General features: G+C 38.9%; 1 protein-coding gene across 1 annotated transcript in view; it reads left to right on the top strand.

Moving 5' to 3' along the window:
- LOC150079255 (calmodulin-binding transcription activator 1-like) overlaps window positions 1-21,480 on the top strand; it is a 927,385-nt gene that overhangs the window by 283,571 nt on the left and 622,334 nt on the right. Inside the window, exon 4 of the mRNA XM_090383006.1 lies at window positions 17,257-17,324. Coding sequence (XP_090239132.1) covers window positions 17,257-17,324 — 68 coding nt within the window. The remainder of the gene's footprint in view (window positions 1-17,256; window positions 17,325-21,480) is intronic.

Here is a 21,480-nt window from a genome sequence, read left to right as displayed (position 1 = left end):
ATACACCCAGTGGTTACTGAATTATGACCACCCCATCTGTAACGGATTATGCCGCATAGCTCGCAGTATAAAAAGCCGAAGAGCTTTGAACACTATAGCAGTGGCAATTTGTAGTATTAGTAATTGCCGCATATTGCAAGAAAGCCTATAGCTTATGGTGCACCATCCAAAAAAAAAAAAAAACCCGAATAAAACAATGATAAAAAAAAAACAAAACTAATAATTAATAAAAGAAAAGGAAATTTAACTTATCATCTTATGCGTTTCTCTCACCCGAAGGTACTATCCAGATGACCTTTGAATTTTCCCAGATTGTCAGCCTCTTCCACCCATGTTGTAGGCAACTTATTCCAGTATTTATAACTCGCTGGCTAAAATAAAACTTCCTGCAGTCCAATCTAAACATTTCCCCCCGTAACTTGAATTATTTATGTCCCCTATTTCTAGCATCATTTATAATCTTGAAAATTTCGTCCTCATTCATTTTACTGATGCCTCTCAGAGCTTTAAACACCTCAATCAAATCTCCTCTAAGATGTGTAGTTTCCAAACTCTGCAACCCACATATTCGAAGTCTTTCTTCATAAGGACGCCCTTTTGCCGATCTCACCAGGCGAGTTACCCGTCTTTGCACCCTTTCAAGAAGCTCGATGTCATTCTTTAGGTGCGGTCTCCACACTTGAACACAGTATTCCAAGTGTGGTCTAACAAAAGCCTTATATAATGGGATTATCACGTCGCTATCTCTACATGCAAAAATTCGATTGATCATCGATAGGACACCATGGGCCTTCCTTGCAACCTGTTTTACAATGCTCAGAGAATTTCATGTCTGACCGTATTGTAACACCGAAGTCCCTTTCCTCCAGTACTGGGTTTAGTTGAACTCCACCAAGTGAATAAGTTATTTTGGGATTACTGTTTCCCAGGTGTAATACCTTACACTTTGTGGATTAAAGCATATCTGCCATTTTTCTGACCATTTCTGAACGAAAAACCTGACTTTCCAGCTATCCCCGCCTGAGACCGACCAACTCAGCCACGTTGTGGAAAGGGCCCATAACAAATTCCTCCCTCATCGACGAGACTCGAACTCAGGTCTTTTCCACCCGGTGTAGGGAGGGCGGCTGTTCTACCAACTATGCTACCTACAAGGGTATAATGCGTCGTGTTATTGGGCACCAAGTGCACAAGTGGTTCGAAGAACACAGTGAAGATATCACCCATCTTGATTGACCTCGAAATTCGCCTGACCTCAATCCAATTGAACAGCTTTGGGTTGTTTTGCAACGGGATGTGATGCCTCACATCTCGTTCCAAAACATCCTACAGGTGCACACGCAACCGTCACCAATTCCGACACTATAGCGGCTGTTATTCGTGCGAAAGGCGGCCCAACACAGTATTAGGTTGGTGGTCATAAATTAGTGAACACTCAGTATATATATATTTTGTAAAAAATTGTTTTATTGTAGTTGTTTTAAGTATTGACATGCACGCGCGTGTGCGCATATTCTAACCCACATGCTTCGAAGTATCTTGAGTACCTCAATGGCCTCAGGCAAGTGAGATTGCAAATGTTTCATCAGTGTTCAAGAGGGCCATTATCCTTCTCATTACTGATATACTTAGTCCCGAAGGAGGTGCAGCTGATTACATGTTGATGACTAAATAACTATCTTGCAAAAAATGAAGGTGTTATGAAAATGTAAAAGGAAAACAAAATCGTAACTCTACCTTCAAAACTAACCCTAAAGGTACCAAGTTGCACATCATCAAGGAGCTAAACTGTAATTTGGTATCGTTCCTCGAAGGAATTTTCTTGCAGGAATCGGTAATCGAACTTTTTTTGTCGTTTCTTCCAAATAACTAAACAGAGAATTTTTTTTTCCTACACTGATAACTTTACCTGGAAGCGCATTATGTGAAAGTCTCTTATAAAAAATATATCAATATTTCAGTAAACTTAAATCACTAACAAACAAAAACAAAAAAAGTATTTACTTTGTTCATTTATAAAATATTTAGATAAAAGGACGGTTTCGTGTTCTCCATATTCTTTGTAGTTGATCGCTCCCATCCTGCTTGATTTTTTCTAAGATTGCAGAAGTTATCCGGTTCCCATTGATGATGGTCCTTCTCTGGCCTGCTGTTCGGTTACCTTAAAAGTTGGGAATCGTTCCAATCTCTTAGTGTCTCATCGTATATAGATGTGTATATACGACGGATGTAGATGTATATAGATGTGTATAATTCAACAGCCATGCTGTCTCTAATAAATAAACTATGAATCTGCTAAACAGCTAATCACGCTGTACAAATTTCAAATCTTCCCTACCAGGGAATATTATTCCCACGTCTCTGCGGTGCTCCTATAACCTCTCTGAGGATTTGAGACTCCATTCAAAAGAGGGCAGTTAATTAATGACACATTTCTTACAAGTCTCTCCACTCTCTGTTTTACAGACCTTCTGTTTCTGCTGCATTCTTCTTCTATAGATACTTCTTGGGCACTATTCTTCTGAATTGGCTTCTATAATTCTATCTTGTCTTCCAAATTAGCCCGAACACGTGCCACAACCAGTCAACATCCATTTGCTGTCCAACTTCAAACTCACAGAACCAACTTTTCGTTTTCCTCATTTATTCCTTCAATTTCCCGTTTTATCGAACAACCTCCCTTCACACGTATTTCCTAACAAATTAAGTCTAATGTCAACAAATAACTTCTTTCATCATCTGAGCCGTCAACCCACGCACGGTACTAAAAAGTACAAAGGTTCTATACTTTTTGTGTTTGGAGTTTTCATTAAAAAATAAGAAAAGTGTATAAAGACACAAAAGTACATACATTCTAAGCAGTGTTAGTAAAACTCCTCCTCCTACTACTGTTATTTTTATTGAAAATGTTGAAATTGCTGTTCTGTAATACAACATAATATAAGGACTGGTTATTACTGAAGAAAATCGATACGTGGAAATGTTTATAAAATGATCAGCTGTATGAAGTGATGTATATTGTTCCTACTTGGGAGATTCGGCTACTAGTGGAAATGCAAAAATATGCTAAACTTGTTTTGAGCTTCTTTTTGCTCTTACAAATTTCTCTGAAAAAAAAAAAAAATTGAATTGAAAGGTCCAATGAAGAATATTCTTCTTTTTAGGACGCCATATAATTTTCATTCACTTCATTATTTGCTGAAAAATTTTCAAAAACATTAAGATCAACGTGATATTGTTGTGGGTTTTCACTCCGCTCATTTATCAGCTTTCTGAATAAACCAACCGTATCATTTTGTGGAGAAGGATGTGCTTCAGGAAGCCTTAGTTCCATGCTGCATAGCTATCGGTGATTATTCCTTGAGGCTGATAGGCTATATTGGACAACTCCATTATTATCACAGATCTTCATTATTATCACGCCAATCATAATAAGGAGCTATCTTCTTTATGGAGCACTGCTCACGTACCTGAGTGCTTTTGTTAATTTGGTGCGTATGAACAATAAGTGTCAAAAACTAAACGATGTTTGGCAAACAAAAGTAGTTGCTTCAATATATACTCATATATACTGTATATATATAGACATAAAGGTAAAAATCAGTATATATGTGTATATGGTAGGGGGTTGGACTATAAGGTGTAGTAACCATGGAAGAATAGGGAGAACCTGTAAGTAAAAAATCAATTTACCTGAAATAAAAATAAAATGCAATTAATAATTGCAAGAACCAAAAGCTGTGGGTCCTAGGGCTTTAACTACTTCATTAAAAGGGTCGGCAGGGAAAATCGTAGGAGTCACAACATACATCACAGCCGACCCGACAGAGACCAGAAGGAAGAATAAAATAATAAATAAAAATAAAAATAATAATGAAAAATAAAATCCTGTGGAAAGAGAAGTATGAAATTTAAACTAAAAAATATCTAAGAGATGGGGCAAAAAACAAGAAAACTTACTGTCTGTAATGTATGGCCCTGAAGGCGTTGTTGTCAATGGTGATTGAAGGAGAACTGAGTGTTCACTTGCGGTGTATATATGTGCCAGTTGCAGATCCCCATGTTGGGGGGAAGGTGTAAAATCGTAAACCGGAACTGTACCCGTGTGACGTGGAAGTGAGCAATTATACAGAGGCAAAAAGCCAGCAGAGGGAGAAACAGGAGGAGAGGGAGATTGTCAAATATTAATAATAATAATAATAATTTATTTATTTATCCCTATTTTATGTTACACTTCCATGGTTTATGTTTTTTTTTTTTATGGTTACTACACCTTATAGCTCAACTTCCCTACCATATACACAAATATACTGATTTTTACCTTTTTGTCTATTATTCATTATGGTTGCCGGGTCTTTCTGCGTTTACCGTAGTTCCCGGATCCATAACCTGTCTTATATACATTTTATAAATTTTGCATAAAAACACTTCCGTATGATACCCTCCAGAAATTAAAACGGAAAAAACGAAAAAAATCGACAACTTACCGGTACATTAGAGTAAAATATAAATAATTAAATATTCAATTTAACACAATTCAAATCAATTTAAAACAATTAAAAATCAAATTAACACAATTAAAAGAATCTATCGAAAATATTCAAAACGATTTTCCTTCCTGAAGCTGACAACGCTTTTCGACCGTATGTCGTGATCACAGGAATAAAAATTACCGAATCGGGTTAAACCTGAAGCTTAAATAGTGATTATTTGTCTTCGTGCATGCGCGTAAAGGTCCACGCATCGGAGATCAAATATGGTCGCCGAACATTAACAGAATTCTCGTGTAATTTAATTTCAACGGTTTCTGCAATTAATAGTCGCGTATAATTACGTTGAACGTTAAGTATTTTGGCCTCGTTAAATAAAAAAGTATGTTTTTCGTTAATGGCATGAAAGGCTAGTTCTGACGCTGCTGAACGAGAAGCACGAACTGAGGCTTCATGTTGATTTACACGAATATTAAGAGAAAATCGCGTCGAACCTTGGTAAGACGAGTCGAATCACCGCAAGAAATGTTGTATACCAGATCATTAATTTGTGTTGCGAATGCGGAAAGAACCGAGCGATTGTTCAGTATAGTGTGTAACTTCCATATTGGCCTAGCTACAATTTTAAATTCGGTATCTTTAAAGAATATGTTAAGCTGTTTGTGCCACTGTTCAACATATGTGACAGAAATAAAGTATTTCTTGATATTACTATTGTTGATTGGTATAGTATTTTGTATCCTATCCTTAGCCTGTACCCTAATTCGGTTTATTGTGGTAACGGAATAACCCCTGTTTAAGAATCTGCTAGTTAATATTTGTATTTCTGAGTCCAAAGCAGATTCCGTCGTTGAATATTTATAGGCATTTAAAAATTGATTAAAGATAATCGATCTTTTGTAGGCGAACGGGTGATAGCTATTATAATGTAGAAGTATACCGGTGTTTGTAGGTTTTCGATAGATGCTAAATTGTATTTTATTCGAGTCCCGGGTAAGCGTGAAATTTAGAAAGTTTAATGACTTCGTATTCGTATCCTCCCTTTTCAATGTAAATTTGAGTCTAGAATGAATTATTATTATTAAACGAACAATTATTAAACGAATGTAAAATGTCTTGGATAGTACTACTATCAGTAATAACTAGAACATCGTCTAAATACCTCCCATAATATGGTTGGTTGGTTATTTGGTTTTTAGGAGCATTAGCAACTAAGGCCATATTGCTCCGGGATATGCGGTGGTCATTCCCTGACCTTTCCGCATCCTCCGTATTTGGTGGTGACGGGCTCGAACCCCGGTCTAATCAAGAAGCGTGTGCTACGCACTGCTGCTCCTTCCCACCTGGCTACGGAGGCGCCTCCCATAATATGTGATACGGGATTGAAAAGGTGTCAAATGTATATGCTCAATCGTTGAGAGATAGATCTCTGACATTAAGGCACTCAGGCTCAAACCTGGTAATCCAAACATTGGTAATCCAAAAATTTGTTTGTACACCTTGTCTCGAAAGGTGATGTAGTTGGCCTTAACTAACATTTTAATTAAGTGAAAAATTTCCTTAATAGGTAGCTTCGTATAATTAATCTGTGTCGAGTTTTTATTTAACATATCCCAAATAATATCTAATGTGTATTCAACGTTTACATTCGTATATAACGAGGTAACATCTAGTGAGAATAAATTGTCATTGTCGCCGAGTCTACAGTCTTTAAGATTATTAAATAATGTATCGTAGTTCTTAATCCCAAATTGTATTACCTGTCTAAAGGGTTTTATAATGTTATATACATGTGTGGCTAAGGATGAAAATGCCGAGTTCCTGTAGGAAACAATAGGTCGAATAGGAAACCCAATCTTGTGTAATTTTACCTGACCGAAAAGTGCAGGAATATTGTATGTGGACTTCAATGTGCAGGAATATTGTATGTGGAATATTGTATCTGGACTTCAATTCCTTTAACTGAACCATAGTAATGTTGTCGTTTTTTCGATACGTGGTTAACGTTTTATTGTATTGATTGACCAAATTGGTAAACGTGCCGGGTCTACTTCACGATAAGTGGAGGTATCTGACACAACTGAATCTAACTTATTAATATAATCATGTTTATCTAGTATTACCACTGTATCTCTTTTATCTGCCCTCTGTATAATAATGTCCCTATTTCCCCGAAGTTCTCGTAAAGCTGAACTGTCATGTGTATTCAATTTAGGAAGTCGCTTTTCTTTTATGTTATTCACTACTTGGTTAACTTGTTGAATAAATACATCTTTTTGTGGAACATTACGAAGTCCAAATTCAATATCAATTATGCATTGTTTTTTGTTGCCTACTTTTTCCCTGCAGTAACTGCATTTTTTTTTTTGCCTACTTTTTCCCTGCATTTCTTTTTTTTTCTTTTTTTTTGCCTGCTTTTACCCAAGCATTTGGTATTCATTTCCTCTTTATACTAACTCTTACAAAGCCAGGGCCCTTACTAAAAGGTTGGGCTTTACAACCCCAGTTAGCCCAGTATGTTTTAATAACTTTTTTTATTCTCTTTTTAACTTCTACTTTGTAGAGCTATTAGTGCAATACGAGGGTAAAACGTACGTTCCAACTATCCTCATTCTATCCCTATTTTCGTCTTTATTTAACAACGCCTTTATCCCTTCCTCATTCTCAATTTAATACCTATACCATGTGCTTGTTACTATTTATTTTAATTCTTTTAATCTCCACAAAATTCCAACACTAAAATATTTTTCCATATTTACTCAAAAATCTACATATCGTTCAAAACCTTTTTCCCACTCTGAAAACACTTAATTATATTTTTTAGCCTTAGCCTTATTTTTACCTTAATAGTTTTCATATCATTGACTGCGTTGGGATTGCCTTGTCCATACTGTAAAAGAATATGCTAATTTTTTTTCTTTTTGCTTTTTGGCTTTATTTCACATTTCTTCTACTGTTATGGACAAGTATAGAAACGCAGTTCTTGATACATGGTCAGGTGTATTCTCCTGATGAAATTTCTGACCATGTATCAATATTTACTACTGCTGACATCAGACCTTGCATTTTTGCCATCCCTGTATTCGACTTATAACTAAATTTTCCCAGCCATTTCTGATGACAGCTCTATCACCTTTTATTTTATTTTACTTTACTTTATTTTGTTTAATCATTTGGTATTAATATTTTTGCTTTACAGTTCCTTCACCTCCAAATGGGCTTTGCAATTCAGCCCATAATTTTCTTAATTCATCATAACTTTTAGGATATTAACATTCTTTTGCCTTTTTCCTACTAATCCTTACCCTTCTAGTCCTTGGCACTTTGTGTAATTTTCACCTCCATCTATGCAAACTTTATCAGACTTACCTATTCTTACTTGCTTATATATATACACAAGGTAGTTAAAAAATAAGTTTCCCTATTCTGGAGACCCTAGTGTCAAAATGGTTGAAGTGTAAAGTATGTTGATGTCAAGCGGCACCAGGAGTTTCCCCCCATCTCCGCGTTACTTTCATTGTGGGTGTACCAGTTTGCTGGGAAAGCCAACAAACTGGTAAAAGTGTAGGGATCTTGAATTTGTGTAGTGTCGTGTACCGTTGTTCATCTGGTCATTTAGCCGCTGGACCCCTACTAAGGCCCAACGTTGCCCCACTTTCGCCCCGTGGAGGCAGACCAGGAATCCAGTAGACTTAGATTTGCTCTGGCAGGTCTTGCCGCTTACTTTCTGAGATTTCAGCGGCTAAATGTCTGTCAAAATGGTTAGCGTTAGCGTTGTGAAAATCGGTGGGTATGTCATTTAGGATATGGGGAAGCTAATTGTAGAAGAAGAAGAAAATAGTTCAAATTACCGCCATCAGGGGAAAAAACGGCGCTGCACATATATAAAAGTCGTCATTTACTTCAAGACACGCAAATGACATTCTGTGAGATAAAAGCAGAAAGGTCACCGCCACCGTCAATAACCATTATGGCTCTTACAAAAAGGAACGTGCTCTTTAAGTAAAACTGTTCTACAGAATAATAGTAACGCTAATGCATCACTACGTGAATATTGGAAACTTAAAGGTTTGCGTAAAGGACCTTTGATGTTATTGGGCCTTCGAAAACTAATAAAGAAATTTGAAGCGACCAGAGAGTTGGGCGTAATTCTAGGCAGGGGACGACCACGTATCGGAACGGAGGTAGTGGATGAAGTGGCGGTTAAATGGTCACAATGCGAAATACTACTAGTCAGTACTGCCAGAGGTGTGTCAAGAGACTTGAACCTTCCTTGGTCTACTGTACGTGAAGAGCTTCGAATAATTTTACGCTGGTTCCCGTACATTATTCACGTAGTACAAGAACTAAAGTCTTGTGATCAGCAACAAGGAATATTATTATTATTATTATTAGCCATATGGTACAAGAAAGCCTGAGGCTTATGCTCCACCAGCCAAAAAAAAAAAAAAAAAAAAAAAAAATTCCCCGAGTTACCCTGAGAGAGAGAGAGAGAGAAGTAGAAAGGAATCACCAAGAAAGAGAAGAATGATGATAATATCCAGCTCAGGACCCTGGGTCTGCCAAGCCCATACTCACCAGATGTGAGCCCCCGGGAAATAGACTTGGCGCTACGATACATGGGCTCGAATGACCTTGTGGTCTGATGAGGCATATTTCACTCTTCATGTGGCTGTAAATGCAAAAAACTGCCGAATATGGGCAGTGGCGGATTACCCATTAAGGCAGTGAGGCACGTGCCTGGAGGCCCCAGGCTTTGGGGGCCCCCAAGCCAAGACATTTTCCTATAGTGTTCTAAAATAGATTAATGTTTTCAGTAAACATCATAAAAATCTTGATTAATTTAAGTGAAAATTTTAGCAAAAAATTCAAAAGTACAAAATTTCATTTATTTGCCACCTAACTTTTATTTATTTTTTATTCTTTTTGTTTATTATTATTTGGGGGGGAATATAATTTGCCCCCCCCCCAACTATCCTTAATCCGCCACTGAATATGGGGAACTTCGTGTCCATCCGCTGTGCATTAAAGACCACTACAAAGTCCATACGTTACAGTATGGTGTGGATTCACAGCAAAAATAACGGTAACTAGCGCACGGTACTGATCTCTTCGAAGAGATCACATTATTCCCGCTCTCCAAGAAAGGCAACTTGGAGACTGTAGTGTCCATGCAAGATGATGCCCCTCCCCAAGTTGGTCAACAAGTGAAGGAACTGCTCTGTTCAACATTCGGAAATCATTTCTAGAGAATTTCTGCAATTCTGGCAAGCCTGATCAGTAGATCTCAATTCCTGAATTTCTGGCTATGAGGATACCTGAAAGACAGTTTAGCGTGGCGGCATACAGACGCTTTTCGATTTGACCGCATTAAACAGCATGTAACCAACATCCCCAATGAGATGCTACGCGAAACTGTGTCGCACGCAGTCCGTTTTCAGAATGTCATTTCAAGTGAAGGAAAGCACATAGAACAATATCTGTAGATTTCTAAGTTCTGATATTAAAATCTAATCCTAAGTTAAATATTCCATCTCATGTTTACAGTGCCAATTTCTCCCCTGCTGGCAGAAATTTGAATTAATTTTTTTCTTCTACAAATCGCTTTCCCATACCCACCAATTTTCACAGCGCTATCTCTAACCGTTTTGACATTAGAGTTTCCTGAATAGGGAAACATTTTATAGCCACGCGGTATATACACACGATATATACATATACAGGGTGTTTCAGTTAAACGTTTCAGAACTTCTAAGAGGGGTAGGGTACATCCTGACAACTCGAAATCATATAGCAATGTGGGGTCGGAAATGCTTTCCTGAAGCGGTGTTGTACACAGAAGCACCATAAAGAAAAGAGACCGTAAGTGAGAAATCGTTTTAATAATACATGAAAAGAAGCAAAAGGTACATGGATTAAAGTAAGTGTTCAAAGTTTCTTCCACGGGCTACAATGCACGCCTCACATCTCCGACGCATGGACATCCGAACGTTCTAGAATACTCCAGGCGAATTTCGAATTTCTTCGGCAGCTACTGCGATTCTTGCAACCAGCTCCTCAGCATTGTCAACAGGGGTGTCATAAACTAGCGATTTCATATGACCCCAGAAATAAAAATCAACACATGATAGGTCGGGTGACCGAGCAGGCCAACGCACGGGACCACCACGTCCGATCCACTGTTGACCAAATGTGACATCCAGGTAGTTACGAACATCATCTCTCAAAAGTTGTGGCAATACTTGCTGCAGAAAGATCAAGTAGATAGGTCCGGTTAGACGACACGGTAACAGGTAAGGTCCGATGAGGTGATCTCCCATAATACCGGCCCATACATTGACCGAAAATCGAATCTGTGCTGCACGACGTCGTATTGCATGCGGGTTCTCGACCGCCGAGATATGGTCGTTATGCGTGTTGAAAATTCCTTCCCTTGTGAAGGATGCCTCATCGGAAAACAACACTTCAGCAGGAAAAAGGGGATTTGCAGCACATTTTCCAAGGTACCACTGTGCGAAAGCAATACGAGGGGCATAATCCTCTGGACACGCTGCCTGGAGTATTCCAGAATGTTCGGATGTCCATGCGTCGGAGATGTGAGGCGTGCATTGTAGCCCGTGGAAGAAACTTCGAACACTTACTTTAATCCATGTACCTTTTGCTTCTTTTCATGTATTATTAAAACGATTTCTCACTTACGGTCTCTTTTCTTTATGGTGCTTCTGTGTACAACACCGCTTCAGGAAAGCATTTCCGACCCCACATTGCTATATGATTTCGAGTTGTCAGGATGTACCCTACCCCTCTTAGAAGTTCTGAAACGTTTAACTGAAACACCCTGTATATACACACACACTTGTGTGCAAAACTTAAAGACCAACACTTTCTGAAAGTTACAACCACAAAATCTTTTCTTAAGGTATTCTTTACTGATGAAAGTAGATTCAGTCTCAACAGCGATTCTGGGCGTCAGCTAATCTGGCGAGAGGTTGGCACACGGTATCACCCCGCAAACATCACTGAAAGGGATCGATATGGCGGTCGAGGTGTTCTCGTCTGGGGAGGCGTTATCTTGGATGGACGTACAAAATTCCAGATACTGGAAGGCGGTACTGTAAACCTGTGCATGCTACTGTACTGAGGTAATCCTTCCCCATGTGCGTCTGTTCCAGGGTGCTCCATTGGCCCCGAGTTCGTGTTTGTGGATGATAACGTCACACCCCATCGCACTGCAGCTGTTGATATGCTTTTGGAAAATGAGGACATTGTTCGTATGGATTGGCCTGCCCGTTCCGGCGATCTAAATCCCATCGAACACATATGATACCCTCTTGGGAGACGCCTAGCGGCACGTCCACTTCACCAGCTGAAGATGGCGCTGACAGAGGAATGGACGATGTTACCGCAAGAACTTATCAACATCATTGTTCTAAGTATGGACAGACGGCGCAAAGCCTACATCGACATTCCATCTTTGGCAGTGATGCATCTATATCATGGCAGCCAGTGCTATGTTGCCATTTTTGAATAAAGTCCTTCTGTACCGTTTTGTTTCCTTAATCATTTCTGTACCTTATGAAGTTCCTTTGGTATGCTTTTCCCATATCCAGGCCACTCCTAAGAGAAGCTACAGGTGAAAACCTGACTGGTCCTTAAATTTTGCATACCAGTGTATATGTATTGCTTTTAAGCATTCCCTTCTTGGTTGTTGTCTTTTTTTTTTTGGAGGCAGAATTAAGGTGTGCTGAGGCTTAAGACCATAAGGCATCAGTATATATTGTTGTCTGTAAATTGAATATGATCTGTGGTCGGTTTGTGGTTTGTTGGATGGAAAATTCAAAGTTCCAAGGAGATAAAACACCATGATCAACCATAGCCCGAAACCGACTAACTCAGACACGGTGTAAAAGTAAATCATTAAAGCGCCTCCTGTTTTGATGAGAATTACGAAGCATTTATTTCTCAGTTTCGGCCCGGGATGGAATCGAACTGAAGTAACGAATAGTATTGTTGCTCTTTTAGGAGTGTCTAAGTAGTCGGCCTAAGTGAGTGAGAGACTGTTCAGCAGATATTTGACGTTATCTTGCAAAATATTTATACGTAACCCCGTGATGGCTTGTAAATATCTCTCTCTCTCTCTCTCTCTCTCTCTCTCTCTCTCTCTCTCTCTCTCTCTCTCTCTCTCTAATGTATTATATGATACAAAATGTCTCAATAAATATATCAATTTCCAGTCCCATTCTGGATAGATAATTGTAAGAAATATATATGTTTTAGGCTTCATAACCTTTCGCATATCGAAGCGTTCCCACCTCTTCCGACTCCTTTTCACTGTTCAGTTGACTTTCGCTTGTCAGGAATTATCAAAATAAACGTTTTCCAAACTCCATCTGGCCGTCTTCTGACATCGATCCATCCGTACACTTATGTCGGGAAACGTTTGTCAAATAAATAGACAACCGTCATGTAGGTCCCGAAGTACGAACTTTTCTGTTTACCTTTCGAGGTTTGCATTGTTCATCACTGGTAATATTCAGTCCTCTTAAGGTAAATAGTTGGGCATGACCTCTGGTCGTCTTAATTCAGTTACATTGAAAAGAAATAGAGGCATTTAAGAAATGTTTTATGGAATGCAGCTTACAAGTTTCATCGTAGTTGGCAATTTATCTCAAAGAACTTTGTAGGTTACGTCTCACCTAGGACTTAACTCTGTTGTACTGAAACTAATAGATTCCCGGGTACGTTCAAAAGAACCAATTATTAATAAACTGCGAAATAGTGGAATAAAGCTACCGTCATTAGTGCTACTGTTATGTTATGCTACTGGACCTGGAATAAGGATTCAAATAAACATTAAAAACAAGAAGGATTGCAGCTTGTTTTCATTACCTTTTTTCATGAATAAATCAGTCTAGGCATTCTTTCGTTTACTTTTGAATGTGTAATTTTTAGATAAAGTTTAATTCATATAGAAACGTCAACAGAAATACTGAAGCCCAGCATGCAATATCCTGTACCCGATTAACAAATAGCAAAAAAAAAAAAAAAAAACAGCTGGGTGTCAGATGGAAGATAGAAAAGAATGACAGTTGTAGATATGTGTATGGAAATACGGTATATAAATTCACTTCAACAACCCACCAACCCACCTAGCAGTTTTATTTCTTCATCTGTCATAAAATTCGAAATTTTTTTGACGGCCATGGAAATCTCCTATGTCTTTCGAGCAAAAATCATCACAAGTAAACATGGCGTTGAGCATTACGGCGTGTAAAGGAAGAAAGGAAGAGCAAGAAAAACTGCTTAAGGCTTATACACTCGGAAAACTTGAAAATGCAGAGAAAATACTAGAGCAACGTGAAGAGCCGCTCCTGGGTTTGGTTTTTCAGAATAATGAGATTGCTACAGAGAAACCGCTGAAATCGGGTGATGTCAACTTCGACGTCTCTGAGGAAAGGAGGAGTCGTATTTAGTTTACGCTAGTGCAGAAGGTTGATTGATCACACAACGTTAGTTGAGGACATGACAAATTAAAAATGAACAAACAGCTCTAAATGGCCTACAATAACACAACGTTAACGAAAGAACAGAATGTCGGGATAACGTTGAGACCTTAGAAAGAGGTAACCATGAATTCCTTAATTCCTTTATACGACCTCTGGGTGTATTCTTCACTACCCTCTGTAACCGAGTCCATGTATGATTTTTTTGGAACTGGAGCCAGGCGAGTATCATTGGTCCCGTACTGCCGAGAAAGAAAAAATTCTTGAAATATGAATCCGAATTACTTAACCAGTATGAACGTATCGCCCAGATAGTTGATTGCACAACAAAAAAAACTGAAGGTGGCGTTAGGTACTGTATGACGTCATGATATTAAAATAAAAGACTAAGAAACTCCAAACTAGAAAAATTATTTAAGAATGTTACTAGTAGTGGGGCCGGCGTCCTTTCTGTGCAAGACAAACTCGTTGAAACGTAAGTTTGCATTAAGCACAATATATAAATATTCTTTCTTACTGGAATTGATATCATACGAGATCGTATATAAAGGCATCATTGAGAAAATTGCCTCCTTAGTATTGCATTCCAAATAAAATGAAAGTCAATTTCTTTTTACGGAATTTTGATTGTATTTGGTTAATTAAAATTTTCACCAAGGCAACTAGAGCCACGAAACATCGGTACAGTATTCTATGGTCGTTTCTTCCTCCACCCAATTATACAGAACAGGGCATAAGTCTATTTAGCATTGTATTTCAATGATGTCAACAATTAAAAGAAAATATGGTACGAGCCAGTAGCCAATATAATTATGTATTGTTAAAATAAACTGCAATGAATTAAAAACCATAGAAATTAAAACAGCTGGTCTGTAAAACACCAATACAGTATTTACATAATAGATAAATCCTCCACTTCTAAATAAAGATGAATAAAATACAGTATCGTAATTTTAAATATCGATCTAACTCCAATTCCTTTATTATCAAAAGAAGCGAATTCGCCACGACCAGTCCGAAAAACATATTTTGAAGGAATTATGGCAAAAAAAAAAAAAGAAAACGCAAACTTGGATACCGTGCATCGTTTCTTCAGCCACTGGAGCCTTTATTTTTCTAGCCATTGTATTGTGGGGAAGGGTTAATTAATTATTCTCTTTCTTTATTTATTTTCTCTTTTGATTTTAATTATTATAGACCTTATTTTAATCTATCCCTTAACTATTTCTTTCCCCCTTTTCCTTGGAACCATACAGGCTGTTGTTGTTGTTTTCTTTATTCCTTTAAACAGGGGGGTCGTCACTTCCCTTCCAAGGCCCACACGCTACCTGCTGCATAATATATTATTCCCTTAATTTTATCCTGTTTGTTCATCAGAAGATCCAAGTACTGAGGACTTTATTTTATTATTTTTTCTCTTTATATTAGCTTCCCTAGCTTGGATAGTTCGTAATACTATTTATAGCTCTGAGGTCAGTCTATTAAGACGAAACAAGGGGAATTAACATAACAAGTATTTATTTACCATTTTGTATAACAATTATTTACACACACTATATATTCATGATTATCAAAATTTTACAACAGTACTTATTATTATACATGAAATGGTGTCCTCCCTTAATCACTCTTCTTGAACAATTCATAAATTTCCACTATATTTTAATACTAAATCTTAAATATTCTATCTTATACACCTTTATATGGTCATATATATATATATATATCCTTTCCAACATAAACTGAATAACTCCAATAATTTTTCAGTCTCTCTCTTACATACTCTATGGAGGAAATTTCTACTGAATACACTTCACTCCGTTAATAGCATTTAGACAATTCATGAAATCAATTCTTACTTTTAAAAAGTTTCTTTAAGTTTCTTATCAATATCTCTAATCACAGATGAGTAACATTCACTCACTCTCTTTCTCTCTCTCTATTTCTATTATATCTTATTCCTATCCTTACAATACAGTAGTATTCACGTTACAATAGTTCTCAAACTGTCCTGTCCAATTTTCTCCCATGGATTTCTTTACCACACCGTTCTCGTTAGTAAAATTCACTAAACTGACTTACTTGGTATCTTTTTTCTATCACCTGGGTGAGTTTCCGATCGTTCAGGTCTTCCTCCGATTTCTTCCCTGATCTGCTAGGCTTACAGCTCTTTTCTGCTTCCATGCCGATCTTCCCACACTCAGGACTTTCTCCAGGTCATTCTGCCTTTCGCTATTACATTTACCCACTCAGCTATCATAATCGGACTTTCTATATGCGTTTCCCGCACTCCCAAAAATATCTTTCCGCCACTCTAACGCCTCTCCGGGATTCTCCTCCTGATCTTTCCCTTCCAGGCTTCGGGACTCTGACTTTCGGGCTCTGGATCCGTCTCCTTCCTGCATCAGAGTTTTTGTTTCCAACTCTCCCTTATTTTTCGTCCAATCATAGTTTTCTCTCCCTCTTCATCTTTAATTTCATTTGCTCATTTTTTTTCCGTCGTCCCGACCCGCGTCTGGTAGGTCGAACTCCCTTCTTTGTGTCGAGAACATCCGGGCACTAAGCAATCTGTAGAACTATCTTTGGGATGCCCGCTACCACTTACCTCTTCCGTCACGCTTCCTTCCAAGACACCGCCTGTGAAATTATTGAGAGTGCCTCCCGTGTCGGCCTGTTTGGACTTTGTTTACCGCTCGAACACGGTGAGCTGTCTGATCTGGGTCTTCCCTTTGGAAACTACTTTAGGGGTGTGGGCGTTCTTTTGTCCCCTGGTGCCGTCAGTTGCCCACAGCCCTTTTTCTGTACACACGAACTGCGTCAAACTGGCCTACCCATTGTATCACAGTTCGGTCAGCGCCCCCCCTGCTGTTAAGCTAATCTCTCAGTATTGAAAGGTGCACCGCACAAGCAAATCTGCTGAGTGCTTATCTGTTAAAAACATTAGATATTGTAAATTATAAATTCCTAAAAATATATGTAAGAATAGTTCTTACAGTATATATATATCTCTTCTCATACAGGACTCTCCTTCAATTTAGAGTTTCTTTATTCTCATGCTCCACGCTGAATCTTTTCTAATTCTGATATCTGCTTGTGGGAATCAAATTATAGCAGCATATTCGAAGATGGCTTAATTTCCAGAATTTTTATAGCGGTATTTTTGCTCTTGTGATGTTTTAATGCTATTAACTAAATACGGTAATTCGGATTCAGTGCCTAGTAACACTAAGCACTGAAGACTCATTCTGTTTTATTTATTGCAGGAGATTGCGTCCATTCTTATCAGCTTCGACCGTCATGAAGACTGGTTGTCTAAAGAAGTTAAAATTCGGTAAGCTGTTTTATTTGTATATACGTTATTTGTTTTATATTTTTTTCATAAGACGTTTTGTTTTTGAATAACGCTTCCTTTTTGTTTGCTGTACCATTGTACTTCCTATCCAGCTTGATCAGTGGAATATTAGAGATAAAAAAAAAATCCATTAGTTTAATTTTTGGCTATCACAATAGTAACATTCATATTTAGTATTGTGTAGTATTGCGCATTTGTTTTTTACTGGCGCTGTTTGCAGGTCCCGAATCGGAAGCTAAGCTCAGATTTAGCAACAGATTAAAAAAAAAACTGATTTAATGTATTGAATTCAGTTTTAACGTATTGAATTCTGTATTTATGATATCGTAATGCTGTTTCTCAGGAAATCGCCCATTCATGTAGAAGAACATTACATTACATTATGTATGTTTCCTGTCACAGGGTGGCACCTGTGACATCTTCATAGTACTCCATCTAAATATGGTGGCCTATTAATGTAAGTGTGTGTAAAAGTGTATGTAGTATGTTATAGTGAGTAGGCCACTCAGCCACCAGGTGATAGCCACAATTGGGCAAATATCACCTGGTGCCCGCCCTGGCACGAAGAGCCAGGCCTGGGTCTACTATCATAGACGATACGGTATATATTTAACACACACACCAGGAGATAACTCCCAAATACGGAGTAAAAACATCCTGCAACCTGAATCTATAGGAAGCCATCTTAAAAAAGAAAAAATCCTCAAGGAACAACTCCCAGATGTAAGGGCAAACATCCCGCTACACTACCTGAATTTACAGGAAGCCAACGGGAAAAAAAAGTACAAGCATAATAATTAATGTAAACATATTAGTAAAACCATTAATGCAGTTATTCAGTAATGTTATTAACTGACAACACTGCCTCATTTCCCCCTGTCAAAATTAGCCACCAAATATATCAGCCCACACTGAACTCATCATACAAATTACAGTTGTATAATACATTATCCCATGATTCTATCATGCCACAAACACAGTAAGGCTCATCTTCCAATCCTATCTCATGTAATTTCGCTTTCAGGGAACTATGTCCTGTATGAATGAACCGTACAATGAAGGATAAAATGACTTGTTTAGTTTATTCTTAGAATTAAATTGTACACTATAAATAAAAGAATATGTTGTCCTACCAGTTACACATGAGTCCCAACACTCCACAAATTAACTAACATAGATAATACATATATCCCGCTTGTTTTCTGTAATTGTTAATAGTGGATTTACAGTAATACCCATAAACGTTATTTGACCTCCCTTTAAATAATTAAATAATAACAGAATGATCTCTATATACAAGAAATGAATCCAAAGGCATCACCCAACTAAAACTTGCAATTCATTGGTCGATACCATCTTACATGCCCGTAACATAGTAACGTAATTCTTTGTAGAGACAATAATTTCTGTTTCAATTTTACCCGAGCAGTTCTTGCATACCAAATAGACGCAGCATAAGTAACTATTGGTATTAAAGTAGCGTTATAATATACACCGATTAGCCAAAACATTATGACCACCAACCTAATATGATGTTGGTCTTCTACGTGCAGCCAAAACAGCTCGTACTTGGCGAGGCATGGACGCTACAAGATTTTTAAATGTGTCTTGTGGTATCTGGTACCAACACATAATCAACAGGTCCTTTAACTCCTGTAAGGTCCGTGGTTGAGACGCCGCAGATTGGAGTTGCTGTTTCAACACAAACCACAGATGCTCGATGAGACTGATGTCTGCTAAATTTGGAGGCCAGGGCAATAACTGGAAGTCTTCCTCATGTTCCGCGAACAAGCTCGAACAATCCGGTCGATGTGGCATGGCGCATTATCCTGCTGAAAGACGGCACCGCCAGAGGGGAAGACCGTTGCCATGAAAGGGTGTATCTGATCAGCAATGATGTTTAGGTAAGGTATGTTAGTGTCTAACGGCTCCTGGAATTTCTCCCATCCCTGTAGATGCACATTGTATCGGGCCAGAGATTTGAAGGTGTGTGGGGGGTCATGTGCTGTATATTGTGTTATGTCCTTTGTTCTTCCAGTCTATTAGTCGCAAAGCCCCTAGTGGGATCCGATGTTACCACACCGTACCACAGGGAGGCTGACCGGGTGTACCACTGATGTTAGAGTATTCTGTCGGGTCCTGCTACCTATTTTCCTGGGATTTCAGTGGCTAGGACCAGATTTGAGAATGATATGACTGCTGTTTCTTGAGCTATGGTTCCTATTTTAACAATTAAAACAAGAAAGAGACGCTCCTGGGAATACTTTGTATCCACAGTGGGAAATGCCGACCTGGGTAATGGTGTATAAAGTCACCACCAGTAAATTCCCCAGGGGAGAAGTCACTGCTGCCAACTTAACACCTCAATGGACATACACCAGATCCTGGCACTCTTCCATTAATAACATATTGGTCCATATCTTCCTACTTTCAATAACTCCACACACGGAGGAACAGAGAACTCTCTTCGAGGGGAATGATAAATGCTCCACCCAGATAGTGGAGCCCCCTTTCACGATAACGGAACTCAACATAGCTGCAGCCAAAATTCAAAACAGGAAAACTCCCGGCGAAGATCAAAGAGCCGGAAATACTAAAAAAGGTAGTGGATGTGATACCGGATACTATATTAAACCTAGCAAATCGATGCATCACGGAGGGGTTTCTTTCCAACTTCATGGAAGACAGCCCGAATCAGACTTATCTTGAAAAACCCCACTAAACCCCAGGATATGACAGGCTCATACAGGCCTATCGCTCTGCTGTCGATGCTGAGCAAGTTCTTTGAGCGACTCATCTACCACAGAATTGAAAACCGATACCAGAATGCTCAATTTATGTCAAGAAACCAATTCGGTTTCAGGAGGGGATGCTCACTACTGATGCTCTAGAGAGGATTATCGAAGCAGTCAGAAACTGTAACAAGAAATATTTCCTCCTCATTTCAATTACCTTCGCTGGAGCCTTTGTCTCCCTCTGGTAACCCAGTGTTCTATCTGGGCTCCGCCGGGCTCAAATCCCATCAAATCCCACACAATGATATCATCACCGTCTTCCCCACACCGGGTGGAAAAGGCCCGGGTTCGAATCATCCCGTCGATGATGAGAGGAACTTTAATGGGCTTTTTTCACCCCGTGGCTCAGTTAGTTGGTCTCAGGCATAGATAGCAAGGTTTTCCCCCCAGAAACTGGGGTTTTTCGTTCAGAAAAACAGACAAATCGACCATAGAACACACGCAATTAACAGACATAAGATACACAGCACGGCAGATGAATTTCATTATTCGGGTGGCCTTAAAATAATAGTTTTTTTTGTATCCAGAGCTGCCTGAAATCTTACGTGGAAAACCGAAAAATCACAGTCAGCACTCCTTTTACCTCTGTATCCAGAGCTGGTCTGCGCGGGTAGTACAATGATATCATCACCGTCTTCCCCACACCGGATGGAAAAGGGATCCGTCCTGGGGCCGCTCCTGTGGAACCTGGTGCATGATGAGTTTTTAAATCTGGATATTCCAAATGTCACTACACAGGCATACGCTGATGATCTGATTATGATGCTTCAAGCAGACAGCAGGGTTCAACTGGAGGCCATAAGCAATCATGCCAACTCACACATGCTACAGGATTCTGCCAAGAGGAATCTTCTAGCGATCTTAACCGAAAAAAAAAACTCAATACTCCTTAGGGGTGCTCTTGACCCTGGTAGACCTCCACTATTCAAAATAAATGGGGCGTCCATCAAACTCAAACAGAAACTAAAATATTTAGGAATAATACTAGACCCAAACTTGAACTTCACATCTCAACTCTATTATCTCAGAACCAAAAGAAGGAGGCTCTCGGCCCTGATAACCAAAATCATCAGGAGGGACTGGAGACTAAAGAAGAAGGCTTTAGGCCCTGTCCCTTCTATACAAAGCTCTCTTCATCCCTGTCCTTGCCTGTGGTGCAGGCGCCTGGTATCAGAAAACAAACAGCAGTCAACAAGAAAAAGCTGGAGTTGATCCACCGATCCATACTATTGACAACAACAACAACTAGAGCCTGCTGCACAGTGAGCACCCATGCGTTCCAGGTGGCGCCTCCGTAGCTAGGTGGGCAGGATCAGCAGTGCGTAGCACACGCTTCTTGG

The sequence above is a fragment of the Mastigoproctus giganteus genome, chromosome 10, assembly GCF_048544385.1.
Source record: "Mastigoproctus giganteus isolate SK-2022 chromosome 10, ASM4854438v1, whole genome shotgun sequence".
In the NCBI taxonomy this organism is placed as follows: Eukaryota; Metazoa; Arthropoda; class Arachnida; order Uropygi; family Thelyphonidae; genus Mastigoproctus; species Mastigoproctus giganteus.
The sequence above is the reverse complement of the archived record's forward strand: the minus strand, read 5'-3'. Positions and strand labels throughout refer to the sequence as shown.